Source organism: Tachypleus tridentatus, chromosome 13, assembly GCF_004210375.1.
Source record: "Tachypleus tridentatus isolate NWPU-2018 chromosome 13, ASM421037v1, whole genome shotgun sequence".
NCBI classification, from domain to species: Eukaryota; Metazoa; Arthropoda; class Merostomata; order Xiphosura; family Limulidae; genus Tachypleus; species Tachypleus tridentatus.
In genome coordinates, this window is record NC_134837.1 from 249,054,714 (window position 1) to 249,076,660 (window position 21,947).

General features: G+C 33.0%; 1 protein-coding gene and 1 long non-coding RNA gene across 2 annotated transcripts; both read left to right on the forward strand.

Annotated features, from left to right (window-relative positions):
* The first annotated feature begins 3,335 nt into the window (after positions 1-3,335).
* LOC143240001 (uncharacterized) lies at positions 3,336-11,884 on the forward strand. The gene is made up of 4 exons (XR_013021498.1): positions 3,336-3,406; positions 8,136-8,317; positions 9,872-9,986; positions 11,217-11,884. It is a non-coding gene; the product is annotated as an uncharacterized LOC143240001 (long non-coding RNA).
* A 2,835-nt stretch (positions 11,885-14,719) lies between these two features.
* LOC143236506 (serine/threonine-protein kinase Pak-like) lies at positions 14,720-21,587 on the forward strand. The gene is made up of 7 exons (XM_076474803.1): positions 14,720-14,795; positions 15,912-16,090; positions 16,499-16,591; positions 17,637-17,751; positions 19,619-19,815; positions 20,270-20,407; positions 21,576-21,587. The coding sequence occupies exons 1-7, from the start codon at positions 14,720-14,722 to the stop codon at positions 21,585-21,587; spliced, it is 810 nt and encodes a 269-aa protein (XP_076330918.1).
* The last annotated feature ends 360 nt before the right edge of the window (positions 21,588-21,947 follow it).

A 21,947-nucleotide genomic window follows, 5' to 3' on the forward strand; every position in this document is an offset into this window, starting at 1 on the left:
CAGGTGCGGAACCAGGGTTCTTATTTTAATTAAGGATGTCACAAATTATCAAGTTTTATACCGTAATAGTAATAATACAGCTCCCACTGTCTCAGTGGTAAGCAGAAGGCTTATATATCAAATACCAGGTTTTAACACACATGGTGGGCGTAATACAGATAGCCCATTGAATAGTTCTGTGCTTAACTACATAAAGATCCATAAACAAGATAACAAATTAGCATATGTTCATATTATATGTTAAATACTTTTAGTTTTATTGTGTGATAACATGTTATATTTTTTTCATTTTTACCCTGTTTTTAAGAATTATTTATAATTTCTCCTCAATGAAGTTAACCGTTACGTAAAATATAATTTATGTATATATACATATAGGTATATAACGTACATTATACTGGTTGTGCTTTACTAAGTGAATCATAAGTAGGTAAAATAATATTAAATATATTTTTACTCTGATTACTCATAGAGGGTCAATGTATTCTCATAATAAGCCCAGTATGGCCTGGTGGTTAAGGCACTCGACTTGTAATACGAGGGTGATGGGTTCGAATCCCCGTCACACCAAACATGCTCGCCCTTTCAGTTTTGGGAGCGTTATAATGTGTCGGTCATATATATCAGGAATCCCACTATTCGTTGGTAAAAGAGTAGCCCAAGAGTTAGCAGTGGGTGGTGATGACTAGCTGCGTTTCTTCTAGTCTTATACTGCTAAATTAGGGACGGCTAGCGCAGATATCTCTAGAGTAGCTCTGTGCGGAATTCAAAACAAACCAATTCTCATAATAAAACGAGAGAATTTTATTTATTTTAAATAACGTTTGACCATCACTGTAGTAGAACTAACTTAGATAATTCATAGAAACTAAATCTAAATCAACTTAGCTTTACAGTAAGTTGACAGCAAAACATGAGCCAAGAAGTTATTACTTACGTTAACCTTACTTTTAGATGCTTATTTTGGAATTGGCTTCTCACTGTTGATTGACTGAAACCAAGCGAATAAGAAAATCACCCTGTCAGACTGGTTCAGATCAGCGCCAAATATTCAAAGTAAGATAGATTTTTAAATCATTTCTTAGTGTATATTTAAACATTTTAATAATGGAAGCAAACAATCTTATTGTTTGTTTCTGAAATTCGCCTAAAACTACATGAGGGCTATCTGCGCTAGCCGTACTTAATTGAAGAATGTAAGATTAGAGGGAAGAGAGTTAGTCATCACCACCCACCACCAGCTCTTGGGCTACTGTTTTACCAACGAAATGTGGGATTAACCGTCACATAATAACGCCCCCACGGTTGAAAGGGCGAGTATGTTTGGTGTGACAGTCTTTTTGCACTAAGTTTGTTTTAACTGGATATTCAACGTTTCACTTTACAACTCTCAGTTACACACACTTCTGAATGATCAGGTGTTTAGGACGCTCGAGTCGCAATCTGAGAGTCTCGAGTTCTAATTCCTGTCGCTCAAACATGCTCTCCCATTCATCTGTGGGGGCGTTATAAACTCAAGGTCAATCCCACTATTCGTTGGTAAAAGAGTAGCCCAAAAGTTAGCGGGGGTGGTGACTAACCGCCTTCCCTCTAATGTTACGCTGTTAAAGTAGGGATGGCGAGCGCAGGTAGTCCTCGAGTAGCTTTGCGCGAAATTCAAAACAAACCAAATCAATCCTTTCTCAGTGAAACTAAACATTCACTTGTTGTTGTTGTTATTAAGTACAAAGCTATACAGTGGTCTTTCTGTGCTCTCCCCACCACGAATATTGAAGCACTATATATATATATGTAAAAACGGCTCGTTTGGTTTGAAAAAAATTTACGTAGAGGAGCGAACAACGTTTCGACCAAACCAGTCGTTTATACGTATATATTTTTCTCTACAAGTTGGTTTTCTCGTCATCACTGATATTGAAACCCTGTTTCTAGCAGTACATGTCTACAGATATAACAGGGTGGGGGCAACATTCAGGTGATCTTTACAAACGCTAAATTAACGTCCCCGCTGGTAGAGTGGTAAAACTACGGATTTACAACGCTACAATTAGCGGTTTGATTCTCGTCAGTTGAGTCAGCAGATAGCCCGAAGTGGCTTTACTATGAGATAGCACACGCTAAATTAACACACCAAGATATCTTTGGGAATCGAGGTCTTTCTTTAGCCATAAATTTAAAACAAAATGCGTTTAAAATATATATGGAACGAAAATTCATGTTAACATTAAAATAAACCATCCTGTATCATAACATTTGTTATTCTTCTTTAACTGGACACTTAACGTTTCGTTTTACAGCTTATTGAGGATAGTTTGTTTGTTTTGGAATTTCACGCAAAATTACACGAGGACTATCTGCGCTAATTTAGCAGAGTAAGACTGGAGAGAAGGCAGCTAGTCATCCCACCAATCGCCAACTCTTGGGCTACTCCTTCACCAACGAATGGCTAGACTGACCGTGAGTTTACAACGCCCCACAGATGAATCGGCGAGCAATTTTGAGTGACAGGAATTAGAACTCTATACTCTCAGATTGCGAGTCGAGTGCCTTATCCACCTGCCCAGCCACCATTGAGAAAGGAAGTGCCTTGTTCATGCAGACTATTAAGTAAATAATATTAATATAAGGTAGTGGAAAATATAGATTTAAGGAAAATTTGTTTTACTACGCGTTGAAAAAAAAAAAAAAACTGCATAGTAACAACATTTGTATTGTTTTGATCGTTTCGGATTACGTTCTTTTCAGGAGATTGTTAAGTGAACAATTAATATGTGTCAAAAAGTATGAAAGAAATGATGTTATGATTAATTTAAAGAACAGAGAAGAAGAAAGTTACTGACACATTTTATTGTAGACTGGATTTGTTCTTATAAACAGAAGCGTAACGTCGATCATTTCGCGTCAAAACAACCGTTTCTATTGTATTCAACGTTGAGTTAAGAGAGTTTTATGATAAATGTATGTGTTTTACTTTCATCAGAGTGCCAACAACGTAGTGTTTCATTCTATATATTATTATAATAATTGAAACGATCGCCCGTTTTGCTTGTTGTGAAAAATGAAGCCTCACGATTGGTTGTTTCTGATGTGCCGTTCTAGTGATAAAGCCCTAAATTTTAGCAATATGAGACCTGAAGCTTACGGCTGAGCTACGGGTGTGTGTGTGTACTGTATGTTGCACCTGATTTCACTTGAAATGTATTAACGTATACCTACCAGGAAGTCCCAAGCATCACAGGAAACACAAAACATTTATATAATGATATTACGTGTATTGACGTAACACGAACCACGTGCAATATGAGACATTCATTTTCCGGTGCGTATCTTATGCTGTAAAATTAAAGCCATTTTGTAACAGACTTTCAAGCCCTGCGTGTCTACTTTATACTAAGAGCGAAGTACCGTAAGTTGATATCTCACTTTATTCTAAAGACAAAGTACCATAGGTTGATACCTCAGTTTATACCATGGAAGAAGTACCGTATATATCCATGACAAAGTACCAGGTTGATACCTCAGTTTATACCATGTAAGTTGATATCTCACTTTATTCTAAAGACAAAGTACCATAGGTTGATACCTCAGTTTATAGTAAAGGCAAAGTACCATAGGTTGATACCTCAGTTTATAGTAAAGGCAAAGTACCATAGGTTGTTACCTCACTTTATACCATTGAAGAAGTACCGTAAGTTGATACTTCACTTTATACCAAGGGTGAAATACCGTAGGTTGATATATGTCAAATGTGACACCTTCTCTTCTTTATTAAGAGTATTTTTATTGTTTTTTTTTTGTTTTAAACATGTAGCATATTTCCTTGTTAAAACGTAATAAAATAACAAACATAAGAAGTTCTTTCCGTAATGTTTTATGCTGCAGAATAATAAATATATAATCAAAATATAAATATAAATGCAATCTAACAGTTTAGCAACTGGTACACATACGGAGAGAAACGCTTGTTGAACATAAGGTACACATTAAGAGAACAGTGGAATAAGCTTTCTTTTCTATCACATGATTCAAATTCATACATTGGTAGAACGTTTTTCAGGCTCTAACTGAATAGTGAGAAATCTCTCCTCTTTATTGGTTGTAAGCATGTCATTCAACTTCAAACTGCCATTTAAAAACACAGCTTTATTTCACTTTGCATGTGGGCACGACCTACCATAAGCTTAGAAATATTTGAATCCAAAATCCCTTGAGAAATGATTGAAAAGTTTCCATACGATACTGAAAGACAGGTAGAACCTCAATTTAACCTTGTATGCCAGCAGTCCTTGTTCTATTATAACAGTATCATACGTAACAGCTCGTAAAGTTTATACCTGTAACAGCAAGCGGATCACGTGAAAGCGAAACGTGCAGTTTTAAATGTTTCAAATCTTTCCTTTTAAAATTAAGGAACAAAAGTTACGTCATTGTTAAAGATAATTTGTTATAATTATTTTATTTTACACAAGCAAACTGTCTTGTACATATATACATCTTAAACAACGGTTATCCGACTGATTTTATAATAAATATTACACGAAGTTCCCCAAACAACAAATTTCAAGCATCAAGCCAATGTTCACACCGTCCCTAAAGGTTCCTTTATTATCTCCCTTCCTTTAATTAAAAAAACAACTATCGTCTCTAACACAACCTTCTACCCTCAAATTCAGTTTAGAATAAAATACAGAACTAACCTCCGTATCAAACATCTATTTCAGTACAATAATATACAGACCTAACCTCAGTATCAAACACCTATTTCACTACAATAAGCCCTCCGCTAGTACAGCGGTATGTCTCCGGATTTACAACGCCAAAATCAGGGGTTCGATTCCCCTCGGTGGGCTGAGCAGATAGCCCTTTGTGGCTTTGCTATACGTAAAACACACACACACTACAATAAAATACAGACCTAACCTCCGTATCAAACACTTATTTCAGTACAATACTATACAGACCTAGCCTCTGTATCAAACACCTATTTCAGTACAAAGATCAAGTGCCTAAACCTATACATTCATGGTTCATGTATAAATTAACGAGTAGCCACTGTAATATCACGTACATTGGCAAAACTAAACGCCACTTAAAAACTAGTGTCTGTGGACATTTTGGAGTATATAACAGAACCAACCATCCACTACTTAAACCCAGCCACTCAACCATTCGTACATATTCTGAAAACACAGGTCACAATATTTCATTTAACGATTTATCTATCACCACCATAGGATCTTCAGACCTTAACCTTTACATTAAATAAGTCTATTCTTAGCTAAAGACCGCCTGACCTTAATGATTCACAAAGTACTTTAGACCTAAAATTATTCTCAATTTTCACACGTAACTCAGTCACAGTGTAATATATACATACAATGTTTTATTTATCCATTTTCTCTTTTCCTAATAACTAAATAAACTTATGATTATGACATATAGTATTATAATCATAGTAGCAAACATCACTGTAACACAACTGTCATTTTTCGCTAATCATGGAATAAGTTGTTCCAAAACGTTAGAGCCTTATAAATAAAATGTTTTGTTAAACGTCTTCATTATTAAACTCCGGTTTCTTCACGATGAATCAGTTACTAGTGTTATAACTTACTTGACAATAGTACTTCATTAAAATGAGTTCATATTAAAGTGATTTATTTATATTTGGGGTGTAACTCAGTAGACATGTACAGAAGGGGTTTTAAAATGGGGACATTGATATCGGGCTAATTTACAGATACAGAGAACCTGTTCTTGTTGAATAAACTTGTTACGACCCCACAGCTGGGGAACTCCTGTTTCGAACTCTCGGTATAAAGCTAAAAATAATGTAGTTTTCTATTATATTTCTATGTTTTTTTTCTATTATGCTTCTCCTCTCTTATGTCCACGATGTTGGTGTAACGTTAAAAAAAACCGTGAGAAACAGATCAAAAAGTTCTAAGTCTGGCGCATTGCGTGGGTTATTCTCCTGAGTTAAGTTCTTTCTAAAAACGTTATTTGTACATATATTCAAGACCATTCATTGTAATATTCTTCAGATAGAAAAGTTGCTCTGTCTGTACTTGGTTTAATGTTCATTGTTTTGAGTTGTTAGTATTGTATAAATATTTAAAATAATCTATGTTTTCTTCTCTGGCCGAATTTCCTGAGGTGATATTTGGATTATGACCAGAAGTGTCGTTAATAGCGAGGGCACCAAACTGGGAATCAATACATCCTAAATTATATGTTTTAATTTAGTGACGTTGCATAATCCAAGTTAGATTAAGTTATCCACATTATATACTTGGCCAAAGTTTTAATGCTGGCCTATGTATGTATGTTGCTTTGATGTTGAATTATGGGTAATTAGTTTAGGGTCTAGTTATAGTATTTACAGGCCATCGTCGTGTATTTGAACCGTTATGTATATTACGTAAATCATAAAACGTATTTTAGGATTATTTCATGTGCTGTTTATGTTTAAGAAACGCATCTAATAAATTATATTTATATAACATAGAGTAAATATGTAGAAGGCGCTGAGCTATGCCATCCACAAACCATAAATTTTCAACATTCTAGTCTCTCATTCTTTTCATTTCTTTATAACAGAAATATTAAACAATTGATAAATGAAATAGTTAATCCCAAATAACTGAAGGCACAAAACAGATTCCTCAGTAAACCCAGCCACCATTATCGTTATAAAGTGAGTTTAACCTCTGATACTAAATAAATATATATATATTGCTCTTACGTTTAGATTTATAATTATAAACCAAATGTAAAACAGTATTTCTGAGTAATGTAATATAATAAGATCTACCACACAGTGTACATAACATGCCGTCACACCTGAGAAGTCTTATACGTACTCTTTGGTAAATACACTAATACATCATGTATTACATAAACTTTTTTCTCACTTTCAGTGAATAATCAACCGATTACCTAAATAATACATAAAACAAAATGTCCCTAGTCATGTGTATTGCAGGACACTGCAAAATTAAAGTGGTCACCAATCCAACTTATATAAGGTTCAACATACCCTATCATATATCAGTATAAAACAAATAAATGGATCTGGCGTGGCCCAGTGGGCAACAAATCAGATTTCCAATTCGTATTAGACATACGTCATATGGTATTCACTTGGATATATACGTATGTATTACAGTTCCCACGTGTTTCTATGTAGTTCTATTTTCATCTAAACATATGTATTGAACTATGTTTTGTTTGATGTTAACAAATACTTTTCTTCTTTCTTTATGTTTTAATAAACCAGCTATACGTACTGGAAACAGTTAGGTTTAGAACAGCTTCTTTAATTTCAGTTTTTTTTTCGCTGGAAACATGTGGAAGATAATTACTGTTGTAAATGTTTCTATTTTAACAACGGATTTTATTGTGGAAGATAATTACTGTAGTAAATGTTTCTATTTTAACAACGGATTTTATTGTGGAAGATAATTACTGTAGTAAATGTTTCTATTTTAACAACATATTTTGTTGTAGAAGATAATTACTGAAGTAAATGTGTCTATTTTAACAACGGATTTTATTGTGGAAGATAATTACTGTAGTAAATGTTTCTATTTTAACAACTGATTTTATTGTGGAAGATAATTACTGTACTAAATGTTTCTATTTTAACAACAGATTCTATTGTAGAAGATAATTACTGAAGTAAATGTGTCTATTTTAACAACGGATTTTATTGTGGAAGATAATTACTGTAGTAAATGTTTCTATTTTAAGAACGGATTTTATTGTGGAAGATAATTACTGTAGTAAATGTTTCTATTTTAACAACGGATTTTATTGTGGAAGATAATTACTGTTGTAAATGTTTCTATTTTAACAACTGATTTTATTGTGGAAGATAATTACTGTAGTAAATGTTTCTATTTTAACAACAGATTCTATTGTAGAAGATAATTACTGAAGTAAATGTGTCTATTTTAACAACGGATTTTATTGTGGAAGATAATTACTGTAGTAAATGTTTCTATTTTAGCAACGGATTTTATTGTGGAAGATAATTACTGAAGTAAATGTGTCTATTTTAATAACGGATTTTATTGTGGAAGATAATTACTGTACTAAATGTTTCTATTTTAACAACAGATTTTATTGCCAAGCCACCGACTCTTTGTCGTCGTTGCATCTGGGTCTTCGATTTCTGCTTGTGCATTGGATTTTGCATTTATCACAGCATCACCTTTGTGACGTCATATTTGGAGTATCCCGTCATTGTCAACTTAGACGTGGAGAACAATTTGGAGTTGGAGTTTCCTGCTGTCACTGTGTGCAACCTGAACGGGTAAGTTGAAGGAAAAACGATTTATAAGGCTTTGAGATTCTTTGAATGAGTAAAATACTTATTGTAAAGGTTAAAGGCTTAAGATTAATGTGTTTTGGAGAGAGTAGAACTTCTTTTCGTGTGTAACCTTACGCAAGTGTGTAATTCTCCCTCCGCTGTACAACCTGAATATGAAGATAATGATATAAAGACACAAACTACAATAGTGTACAAAATAACTTTAAAACATACATGACATTTTAATCATTTAGTTTAATTCCTATTTTTTTAACTTTCCCTTCATGAAGGTGTATAAAAGTAGTTCCTCAGGCAACTTACGGATTTACGTCATTATTGTTTGACGTCGGCTTCACGTATTTTGCTCACGAGTTCCGCGTTCGTTTGAAGCCTCATTCGAGGTAATTACAGGTAGTAAAACCGGAATGACTACCAAACTAGAGTCTTTTAGGCAATTGTTTATATCACTTTAAAATATATCTAAGAAGTCTGCCTTGGTTCTACTCTCCCTGATGAGAGAAAACACGTAGACCCAAGAAATTAATTTAACACAAATATGAGACACTCAAACGCTTTCGAAAGATGGGCCTGAAGGAGAAAGGTCCATCTTTCAAACGCGCCTGGGTTATGGCGCATCGTATTGTTAGGTTACTCTATCACATTTTCTAGAATATGTTTGGTTCACTCAGTCACAACATAAACGCGTCTGTTCAAAATGACAAAATTCTAGTTTTAGAAGAGAAGCCAACTAAAAAGACTGAGATAATACTGAACATATTTGAGTTATATATAACACTGTTTGGCAATATAATTCTTAAAAACAGGGTCTTTTTAAAAAGTGACATTGGGTCATCTGCGCAAATCGAACCCTGAATTCTAGCGTTCTGCTGTTTGTTTTAAGATAGTCATTATTAGTATTATAAAACGTAGAGCTCATTAAATTACCTAATTGGTTATCTGTGCTGTGCCTGCTGCGAGTATCGGAACCCGGTTTTCAGTGGTTTGAGTCCTCAGACAAACAACTAACCTCATGAAGAGTTTGGATATGAACGTCATTAAATTTACCACTAACAGACTAGGTTAGAAAAATAAAAACTCTTCGACTAAGGTTTTATTAACTTTTTGTATACAAATATAACCCCCAAAAATATAATTGAAAAATATCAGGCTAACAAAACTTGTACATAGGAAGCATCTGTCAGGTTATTAAAACATGTGACTAATGTATATCAGTCAAACAATTAGAACATGCACTTAATGAGTGCCGGCCAAACTATTGGAACATGCTTTTATTTTAACCAGTGAAAACATTAGAAGCGATTTTCTTTTCAAGTTGTTACTGAACCAGAATGCACTTAGTGAGAGATGAGTTCGTATTTTGTTTTTTAATTGTATTCTGATTACTTGATCGGGATCAGTTCGTATCTTATTTGTGTAATGGGGATTTAATTGTATTCTGTTTCTTCTGATAAAGGTTAACAAGTGATTATAAGTTTAATTCAACAGTTAACAGATATCTTCGCCACCAGTTAAACTTAAGTTTATGTTTGATCCCAGACTCCGTAAGTCAGCTCTGATGCTACAGCAACACGTCAACCCAAATGAAGACCTGTACAATCTCCTGTTGGTCGCTGGAATTCTTTCAATGGATTATTCGATTATTCTCTTTCCAGTAAGTCTGTGACGATAAATATACATGTATTTGAAGTGATATCTAGGCAGAGGGAAAGGTTTACCAAGATGTGTATTCATGAAATACATATGAATTGTTAACGTACTGGTCACGGTAGTAAGTTGTAATACCATTGTTAACTTATTAGTCATTGTAGTAAGTGGTAACACTTTTGAATACATTAAAATATTCATCACCTGCAATTTCACCAACAGAGTTTATTTATTCTAGCATCTGTATTTATGAAAATTTAAAGGTTAGGTTTAATCAATAAAAATATTTAATACTTTATTATTAGAAATGCTATTAATTCTGTTTATTGTATTACATTGTAGTAATACCGGATTAATAAAGCACCCATTACATATGGAGAGGGTGAGTATGTTATATTATAACTAATTTTGGTGTCGATATCACAACAACCGGTCATGTTCTATCTGTTAACCATGCATTTGGCCAACATTCCTGCAGCATGGCTCTGTTTTAAAGCTGTCATGCCGAAAGCACAATATTGGTCCTTCATACGTTTTGTGTACTATTGAGAGTACGGTGAGAGAAGTTTTGCAATGACTTTTTGTAACAGTCTATAATATATATTTGTAAAGAATAGCATGAGTACTAGATTCATTTTACAGCCGCTTGAGGGCGTTATTTACAAACAATTTGTGTTACTTAGATCTCATAGAGGGCTTTTGCTACTCGTCCTAATGTCTGTGTTTTCTCACCTGTTACAAGACGGTACAGTTTGTTTATCACAGTTAGAGTATTTTAGGTTTTTTTCTGGATGGCCGGTATCCCACGTTCATCCATTTTTTTGTTCTCCAATAGTATCAGGTAGAAGTGATATTCATATCTTGGAAATTCTATATCCCTGATCTGAACACGTTCTTATGATCTGAGAGTATGACTAATTTTAAACAGAAAGAACTGTACATATTATTCCCTAAAGCGATCAGTTTACAGTGACGTCACAGTACTAAAAAACTATAAACAATGTTAGAACCTCGTTCTGATACATCCAGTTTCACTGCTTCTTCATATCGCGTTGGATGTCATGGAATTAACAGATTCAGATATCCAGAATAGTTATAAAATAACATATTTAATTACCAATATAAATCTAGTACGAGTGAATAGAATTTTACTGAAAAGTTAAGAATGTGACTTTTTACCTCCTTTGTAGCATACTTAATTTGTAACTTCATCTCTTCTCTTTTCATCCTCGTTCAGCTATTTCTTCCTGTAAAAGAAACGACCAAGATAAAAGTCAGTCATACAGTGACATTGAAATATTCTTCAACATCTTGCACAAAGTAAATACAACTATACGTCAGAAGATTGGACATCAGGCACAGGATTTCATTAAAAAGTGTACTTGGATGGATGAGGATTGTAGCTACAGTTATATTTCCTTAGTGTTAGATGCAATAACGAATAACAAAACTTAGGCTTAGCAAGATGAAATCAAACAAATAAACAAGAAGACTTGTAATACTTTCTTTACTAATCTAATCAAAAATCCAAAGTTGGGTGAAAGTCGCAGATCATTTTCCAAACCAGTTTTCTGTTTAAAAATAACCAACGAATAGACTCACTAGTTATCGTTTGATTAGTCGTTGAACAAACGTTAGATCTTTAAACTGGATTGTTAGGTCTTTGATTTGGACGTTTGTAATTCTTGACCACTTTCACAGCTCGTCCTGTTTTTATTTGATGTTAGTCCGGTTTGTTCATTTTTACCATCTACTTGAAGAGTAAATATTTCTTTGTGGAAATGGTAGCTTCATTGTCTCCGAGAGGCGGGTTTGATAAAAATTCACTCAATATGTTTTACCAGTACCGTTTCAACCATAACTTGTTTTCCTTCTTCACAGATTTTGTCTGATTGGGCCACACCAATTTTTAACACTGGTACATCAAATGTTAGTTTGAACTTTTTTCCCAAAACGGAATAATACATCAAATGTTAGTTTGAACTTTTTTCCCAAAACGGATACGTGATACACACTGCTGATTGAAGTAAGTCAGAGTGCCATTACATGCTATTTTAGCTCTTAATGATAGTAATTTTCCTGCTAAGAGATGACCAATATGGTTTTATACTGTTGAATTATTACCTAGTAACAGATTACCATCACGGTTTTGTAGTGGTAATAAATATCAACATACTTTTGTAGTGTTGGATCGTCACCTGGTAGTAAATGTCCAATATGGTTTAGTAGTGTTGGATCGTCACCAAAGTCCAATGTCCGTAACTGGTTTTGGGTCATCTCTGCTCCTGGCTTGGCTTCTTCAGACCCCTGACATTCTAATACTAGTTCTTCCAAGAACTTCAAGTTAACAGGGAATTTAATTACTTTATACGTGACAGAAATGACTGTTGTTTACTTCAATCATTACTTAGTCGGCTCCTGTTCTCAAGACTTCTTGTAGATTGCGTACCAACTGTAAGAAAATGACCAATTGGGTTGCAGAAATTAGCATTTCTGTATTTAATCTAATCTTTTAGGCACTCCTAGTAGTTAAATTTGAATGATAGCGTTTCTTAATTAGAGGGAAAACGATTTTCATAAAATTTTCAAAGAGTTATTCTTGTTTGTTTTAGTTTTTGTTATTTAACAATTTTTTTTGTCTAATTGTTGGATAAAAAACACAGAATCAGGTAAATCAATTTGTAATGACTCCAGCAACACAGAAGTACAGATTAAAAATATGCAGGATCAGATAGATCAGTTACCAATGGCTCCAGTAACACAGAAGTATAGGATAAAAACACAAAATCAGGCAGATCAGTTGTAGTGACTCCAGTAACACAGCAGTACAGATTAAAGATATGCAGGTCAGATAGATCAGTTTGTAGTGACTCCAGTAACACAGAAGTAGAGGCAAAAAATACAGAATCAGGTACATCAGTTTGTAATTACTTCAGGGACACAGAGGTACAGGACAAAGACACAGAATCAGACAGACCAGTTTTAGTGACTCCAGTAACACAGAAGTACAGATTAAAAATATGCAGGATCAGATAGATCAGTTTCAAATGATTCCAGTGACACAGAAGTACTGGACAAAAACACAGAATCAGGTAGATCAGTTTCTAAAGACTCCAGGATCACAGAAGTACAGGCAAAAAATACTGAATCAGGTAGATCAGTTTATAGTGAGTCCAGTAACACAGAAGTACAGATTATAGAAGGAAACACTATAATCAGTACCTTAGATCATAAAAATACAATCAGTTTTCTATACCAGTATTTATGAAAAAACAGTTATGACAGAAACGTTTCAGTAGTATGTTAGTAACATTATTCTCTCATAGAAGCACATGTAGCTGAAAAATACAAACGTAAATTTAAATCTGTAGTAACTCCACAGAAGTATAGAAACACCACTGTAAGACACACAGAATACGCCTAATAAGACCTTTGTAAAACACATTTAAGTTAAACCTATACTGTTTCGTCAGGTACACTTTTATTATACTAAGCCTATAATAGATGTACATTCAATAGAAGACTCTCAGCTTTTGTAAATGAAGAATGTCATACTTAAATATAAACATTTGAAATCAAATTACCCTTAGTAACACAGTGTATACATAGAATCTTAATAAGAGTATCCACCATTTTATGACACGCACAATATACCAAGTAAGACTATCTAAAGAAAGAAATCCGTAAATATAAAACGTGCACAATAAATTGAAATCTATACTCAATCCTATGGGCTTTTTTGTAATATACATAATTCACCTAGTGATGCCTACAGAAACCATAGTAACAACATCCGCGTACATTAAAAGTAACCACATACAGAACTTAAATGCCAGAATCCTCCTGTAAACTGTCCATCTGTAGTAACAGTCTCTCTAGCGTAAAGTAGTAATGGGTGTTATAAAGACTAATCGATAGGATACATTATTGTATTAATATGATATCTACCCATATATCAAGGGTATTGACTTCTGAATAAAGGGTATTAGGTTACATTGTTCTTGTATTCATCATCTCCTTACTTCAAGAACAAGCAAAAGGAGGGCGAGATACTTCCATACAAACACATTTGATTAATAGCACATATCGTCATGTGAGTTGTGATAAATATGTATATAACGAAGAAACATGTCACGGCTTCTATTAACGTGAAACAAATTAAATTAGGTTGTGATACACATAACTAACATTTCTTACTTCATACGTAAGCTTATTCACAGCACCATTTTTACCATGTATGACTGATGATGATAAAAACAATAAAATTTATCTAAAACTATATAGATGTGAATAAGTAATATGTTTTGTAGAAAATTGTAGAAAAACTAATTTTTGACAGATTTATATGTGTAAAAACAATTTAAAACAAATGGATAATATACTGAACTATTCAATACTTGAAATCATCTTGTTTGTAGCTTTTACTTTTTCAAAGTACTGTTCATGCTGTTAGAGGAACACTTGTGAAGCCATGGTAAAGAGAGAGAGAGAAAGAGTGGCATCAGATTTGGGGTGCCAAAATTACTCTACAAGTAGTTGCCAAAATTTATAGTCCATGACATTGAAATTATTACAGTGTTTTGACTACAATAAATCTTTTATTGTGCACTATTATTATCAAAGGTAATATACTTTAATTGTCGTAACTTTTTATTTATTGATTCAGAGTATTAAGCCATATGATTACCGAACATATTCGGTACTGTACATCTCACAATTAGTAACTGGCATTATTGGAATATGTACGTCATAGGTCACTCTCCTTTAGTCAAGACTTCGTGGTATTACTTCCATATTCCAACCTATGAACAGAAAGGTGAACGATAATTGCGGATACATTGAGCAGAACAACAAATTTCCATCGTTCACGAAGCCTCCTCCTAGGAATATGTCTCGCTCTTACAGCATCATTTATCATCTGATTTTCAAGATGAAATCGTAAACTCCATGACTTTTATGTTTAAAATGGGTTATAGTTATTTTTTGTTCGCCCTTTCAACTGTAGGGATGTAATGATGTGTTAATCAATTGAAGTATTCAATCGTAAAAGAGTAACCTAAGACTTGGCGATGACCTATAATGACTAGCTGCCTTCCCTCTAGTTTTACACAATTAAATTATGGACGGCAGGCGCAGATAACCCTCGTGTAGCTTTGCGTGAAATTCAAAAGGAAACATACAAACAGAAATTTAGAAGATTTATAAAGCAAAATAATCAGTAGTGTCGTTAATATTATATTTTTTTAAAATAATAAGTTTTCTTCAATGGATTAATTCATTCATTTTTGTTTCTGAATTTCGCACAAAGCTACTCGAGGGCTATCTGTGCTAGCCATCCCTAATTTAGCAGTGTAAGACTAGAGGGTGGGCAGCTAGTCATCAACACCCACCGCCAACTCTTTTACCAACGAATAGTGGTATTGACCGTCACATTATAACGCCCCCACGGTTGGAAGGTATTTGGCGCGACCGGGATGCGAACCTGCGACCCTCAGATTACGAGTCGCACGCTTTACGCGCTTGGCCATGCCGGACCATTCGTGCATGTGGGCGTAGTTGAAATGTTTCAAAACTCGTCACACTACGAGTACATCTCGATTGTAACAGCAGTACACATTTTCAAAAGTTATCAATGTTACTTGATAGAGTGGTGCTTACTTGTGTCAGTATAAATTACTATTTATGTTTTATCCATACTTTATAGTATTCTTCATGTAGTAAGAAACATTTAACTATGCATGATATTCTAATTTATGTATAATGAAATAAGCATTCATTTTTACAATTTTACAAAGATTAGAAACATATGTTAATCCATTGTGTTTGTTTTTCTCAAAGCACAATAATTTTATCACTAGAATTTAGTTATGTTTTTACATACCAGTATATTACATATTCTATTGATACTTCATTTATTATTTCATTGCTTCAGCAGCTGTATATAAAGCGAAAGATAGAGAAACAGGGTGGACAGTTGCTGTTAAGAAGATATATTTATCGCAGCAATCATACAAAGAAGATGTAATTACAGAACTGTTAGCCCTACGTGAAATAAAACATCCTAACGTAATCAGCTACCTAGACAGCTACCTCATAGGAGATGAACTCTGGGCAAGTATTCTTAGTGTTACATATTAGTGAATTCTCTTGTATTTTCAATTTTACATTCCATAGAGTGCACGTTTAGGTACTAATCTTTATTAAACATAGTAAGTCAATTTCGAGCAACAGTATTGGTTTGTGAATAGTTACCCACATTATTCTTACAGGTTTGCTTTTTAGAAATCTTGTTTTTAAATAATACATGATTGGAAGACAATATTCTAGATGAAAAATCTAACTCTTCAAGAGTTACTTTAATTTTTACCTCGTGAAAAATTATCTTGGTATTGGTATTTGTTTTACATATATGATTACTGACAGAAACTTAAGTTAGGAACAAATATTATGTCTCATTGTTTATGAGAGATTTTACTAAAGAATAAAATGTAAGTGAAATTTTAAATTGTGTTTATTTAGGTAATCATGGAATATTTGGCAATCGGCTCTTTGGATAATGTCCTGACCCAAACCCGTTTATCTGAACATGATATATCAGCAATTTGTAAAGAAGTATGTTATATTGACTGTTATGAATAGAGATTTTTTGTAATTTTGTTTGCCAACAGATGTCTAATGATTACAATTTATTTAAAAGTCCGTTCAATAATTATTGCAGTTAGTTTCCCATGTCTGTTATGCAAGCATTATTACATTAATAACATTGCTTATATATAATAATAATAAAAGCATGTGTCTATGCGTGTATGTTAAAGTCATAGCTTGAAGAAGAAAGAACCCAAAAACCAAATATTTTGCACATGTACCAAGATGCTCCTGAGTGTTACTTTTCCACGTACCTGTGCATCTATCTTAGGAGGCAAAGTAACAAAAACCACAAATAACACGAGCGGTTTGTTGCATTACAAAATAAATCACAGAGAGACAAACACATGTGAGCAGGTGTATATATGGATCTTTTTTAAAGAAGGAAACTATCAAGATATCTGCATCGAAAAGAAGTTGTTCCCTGTATAACAAATTTTAATATATAGAGAAGTCAAGGCAAGAATTATACTTTTATGCTAAAATGGTTTCTAAATTTTCACCATAACAGTACAGTACAGTAGAGATGGATGGATTGAGCCCTTTTTGAGGACCATGCCATTTTATTATGAGTTTGTTTCCATTCCATGCCACCAGCAATGACAGTCATGTATGGCCAATGCGTTTCTAACGAGGAGTGACCATGTGCCGTGATACATGGTTAGTTAACGTCTGTCACTTGGAATATAACAATGTGATAACCTGAGTAGAGCTGAATACTTTCATTTATAAAACGACACTGAATGTATAGTAAAGCCAATGGGATTTACTAACAGTCCTTTTTAACAATGGCTTCCTTGTCATGTCACTTAGTTACAGCAGTATGTTTTAATATCGCTGTCATTCTGTGTACTGAAAATACATGAAATGAAACATCTACATAACAAAACTGGAAACTATTTGTTGATATTTTTCAATTTAGAATCTTCACTGATTAAAGAAGGTTTTTATTGTCGGTGATATAACAGAAAACACCTTAACTCGGAAATGATTTTAGTTTAAAATTGCACAGGGGCAATTACTGAAGGTGGTTAGTCTCAACCTAAAAAGCCCACGCTTTTCTCGTAGCCAGTTTAATGTTAGGTGTTCCAGTGGTAGTAATAACTTTTTCATCTTGGCAGCAGATGGTAAAACAACTGATATATCAACCCAATCTAAGCTTGGTACTTCTGCTATTTATAAATTATATATAATTAAAGTATTGAAAACAACAAACACACTGAATTAAAATTATAGTGATATTTAAAAGTATTTATCCTTGAAATAAATTTACATCTCATGTAGGTTCTTCAGGGAATAGAATATCTTCACGTTAACAGTGTAATACACAGGGACATCAAAAGTCAAAATATATTAGTTGGTATGGACTGGAGCATAAAACTTGGTAAACTTTAAGACATATAATATCAGGTTTGGTTATTAGAAAAAACAAGTTGACTGCAGGTGTTTTCTTTTTCCAGATTCCTAATAATTTGTCCAATGTTACTGAAAATCAGGTGTGTCTAAAACCCTTCAGGATTATCTTTTATATACATCTAATTTGTAGCCAAAATGTAGAAATTAGTTGAATATGTAAAAGGAAATACACCTGCAGCTATCTTGTTTTACAATAATTTTGAGCTTGTACAATATTTTAGTAATTTACAGCATTTAAATTGCAATATTTAATAAGTTTTATACCATTTGTATAGATATTTTCATAGAAACTTTTGTCTCTCACCATCCAGCCAAACTGATAAGCTATCTTATTGAATAAAATCTTTTTTGGCTCTGACATGTAGGAGACAAAAGATAGAATTGAAATGATGTTTTCGACACGCCACTGGTATTGAATCACAATGGACAAACTGAGAATAATGTAAAATAAAAACACACCATCTGCACTTAGCTTGTTTTTATTAGAATTTTGAAATCAGTTGGTTTTCAATATTGTGCCAGCATTCAGTGCTTGTGCAATGATTTTTGTTATTAAAGTCATTACTTTCATTCCTACGTGAACAGAAATACATATATTATGAAGATGTTGATACGTTACATGGAAATCATGTTTACTCAGAAATAAAAAATATTCACGTATAAGAATTAGTGTTTCCAGTTCTCATGTTCAGTACAATATTAATGTACAATACATTCAGTACAATATCAACTACATAGCATACCTATGTATTACTCTTTTAATAAATGTGTATATAATTTGACATGTAAGCCTGGTTTTACGTATGCTTACTTGCAATGACACAGTCATGTGCCAAGTAATTTTCTAGCCTCCTTTACTGAAATAAATTGCCATATATTACTTGGAGGTGTTTAAATAAATAGAATTCAAAGAAGCAAATAATTTTACTTTTATATTGTTTTTATGACTATTGACCTAAGATATTTGGAAATTATAAAATAATTTATTGGACGTTACATTTTTTTTAATACAAGCGTCTTCGAAACACATTTGATTAAGAATTTTTGTTCTGAAAATAAGTGCGAAACACGAATAAAAAGAACAGATTTGTAGCAATATTTTGTACGTTGACAAGATTTATTTGGATGATTAATTATTTCTATTTTTCTATCAAAATTTGCAATAGAAGCATCACAAATCAAAATTACAGTTAACTGTTTGAATATTTCTGTTGTCAATTTATCTTTAACAAATGATAGTAGAATTTTATTTCATTATAAATTATGTGTCTGATTATTGAAAAGATAGTTTTGTTACATCGGTAATTTGACAGGAGGAGAATAGGCACGAATAATGTTATCTTTATGTTGTCGTGCTCTCAAAAAACGATATCATACAACTGGCTGAAAAAAGTAGTTTTAACAATTTAAAAATTTTACTATCTAAGTTGATCCTAACATACTGACTACAAAACTGTAAGAATTATTAATATACTTTAAATTCATTTTGTCAGGCTAACTTGAAATTCTTTCTAAATCATTTTTGTTTTCATTTTCACTCAAATGAAAATTTTATTCTTGGTTCTTTTCATCATGTAGCTGACTTTGAATTATGTGCCGTTATAACATCACAAGAAAGTAAAAGAACATCAACGGCCGGCACTCCGTACTGGATGGCACCCGAAATCGTTAAAAAGAAAAAATACGGATGTGAAGTCAATATATGGTCTTTTGGCATCACAGCTATTGAGATGATACAGGGAGAGCCTCCTTATTGTAATGAAGATCCCCTCATGGTAAGTGTTGCCAACCAGACCGTACAGCCATGGAGAAAAATTAGATTGAATTTCAACTTTCTCCTTATTTGAATGTACTTTCCTTTTTGTATGTAAATACTTTGATGAGATGAGAGTAGAAAATTATGATTGAATAAATCTATAAGAGTTTCCTTCTGGATAAATTTAAAGTATTTCATATAAATTTCAAGATCTTTTAAGAATTTGGGTAAATTAATGCTTGCGTTAGTTAAAGAGAAATGTTTCTGTAATAATATTACTCATAAAAATTATCATTGTTTCGCAATACCAAACTTCTTAATAGTGAGATTTCGTTTACTTAAATACACAAATGATTGTATAATTTGGTTGAAATGTCTTCCAGCAACTCTAATAAGGAAAGACAGAACAAGGCTTGCCCATTAATCACACATATAGATATACATAAAGTCATGATGTCCCATTTCTTTTTCAGCTATCTGATCTCATAGCGAAAAATGGGAAACCTGATATTAAAGAAAAAGATAACATTTCTCTCGTATTCCAAGATTTCTTGGAGAAGTGGTTACAAGTCGACGTACGGAAACGATATACAGCTTCGGAACTCTTGAAGGTATGTCGTGAATTACTGCTACTTCACTATTTTATTTTGTTTTGCTTTGAACCTATTACCCTAATGACATACATCAAAAAGCAATATCAATAAGTCGAAGAATTCGTTGTTGTGCTTGCATGTTCATTTTACAGTTTGAGTACATCGACTTCAAATATCACAGCATAATTTATCATTTTTATTCTATAATCAATAATGATGTTTTATTGATCCTGACTGAACACCACATGTGTGTTTTATTAACCTAGTTGGATGATGTTTTATTGATCCTGACTGAACACCACATGTGTGTTTTAATAACCTAGTTTGATGATGTTTTATTGATCCTGACTGAACACCACATGTGTGTTTTATTAACCTAGTTTGATGATGTTTTATTGATCCTGACTGAACACCACATGTGTGTTTTATTAACCTAGTTTGATGATGTTTTATTGATCCTGACTGAACACCACATGTGTGTTTTATTAACTAGTTAGATGATGTTTTATTAAATTCGACTGAATACTACATCTGTGTTCTATTAACCTAGTTTGATGACATTTTATTGAACCTGACTGAACACCACATGTGTGTTTTATTAACCTATTTAGATGACGTTTATTGAACCCAACTGAACACTAAATCTGTGTTTTATTTATATGATAGAATAAAATATCATGTAATAATTAATTTTGATATTATACCATGCTAATTCATGTTTTACTTTCCTTTTCTACTACAAAAAATAACACATTTCACAATTTGGGCTTTAGATGCATTATAATAGTTTCAGTCAAACAGTAATTGAATCCGAAGTTTACGAACGGGCGCTGTTGACTAGTCATTTTCACCTTTAATCTATCAGTTCAAAATTAAGGGTTGCCAGTTCAGACACCTCTTGTGTAGCTCTGCAAGAACATTTATAATATAACGTGCAAATGCACATGAATTAACTTTTTGCTGGGAAAAAGGTACAGACTTACCTGATTGTGACATGTCTCTTTCTTTCCTTTGCTGGAAAGTAAAATAGATGTATACCACATTAGAATAAATAAAAGAAATAGTATAAACTATTATTAATCTTAGAACAAGTTGAGAAGTTAGAAATGGTGTAAAAATGTAATAAGAGTTTGAGGTTTATCACACGAGCTAATGTAATAATTCTAATGTAAAACCTGTGTTTCAGTTGAATAATTAATGAGTATAGATATTTCTGAATAACGTAAACTAAAACTTAACTAAATGGAATGTTGAAAAATAAGTTAATAAGGAAAACTTAATTAGCTATACGATTAAGATATTTTTTTTAATTGTTTGTTTGTTTAAAATTAAGCACAAAGCTACATAATGGGGTATCTGTGCTCTGCCCACCACGGGCATCAAAACCCGTTTTTTAGCACTGTGACTTCGCAGACATGCCGCTGTGCCACTAGAAGGCTGTTGCTAACACATGAAGTTGGGATTATAACATTAAAGTTAACTACAAAAAACAAGGTTGAAATAGCTTAGTCTGAGTGAACAGTACAAACATTAAGGCGTCCTCTATTAGTAGACTAAT

What these genes read in the sequence shown, in the direction of transcription:
- LOC143236506 (XM_076474803.1), top strand. Translation starts at nt 14,720, where the DNA reads ATGTACGTCATAGGTCACTCTCCTTTAGTCAAGACTTCGTGGTATTAC. An exon ending in TCCAACCTATGAACAGAAAG is followed by an intron (nt 14,796 to 15,911) that starts GTGAACGATAAT and finishes TCATTGCTTCAG; the next exon opens with CAGCTGTATATAAAGCGAAA. An exon ending in TATCAGCAATTTGTAAAGAA is followed by an intron (nt 16,592 to 17,636) that starts GTATGTTATATT and finishes AAAATTGCACAG; the next exon opens with GGGCAATTACTGAAGGTGGT.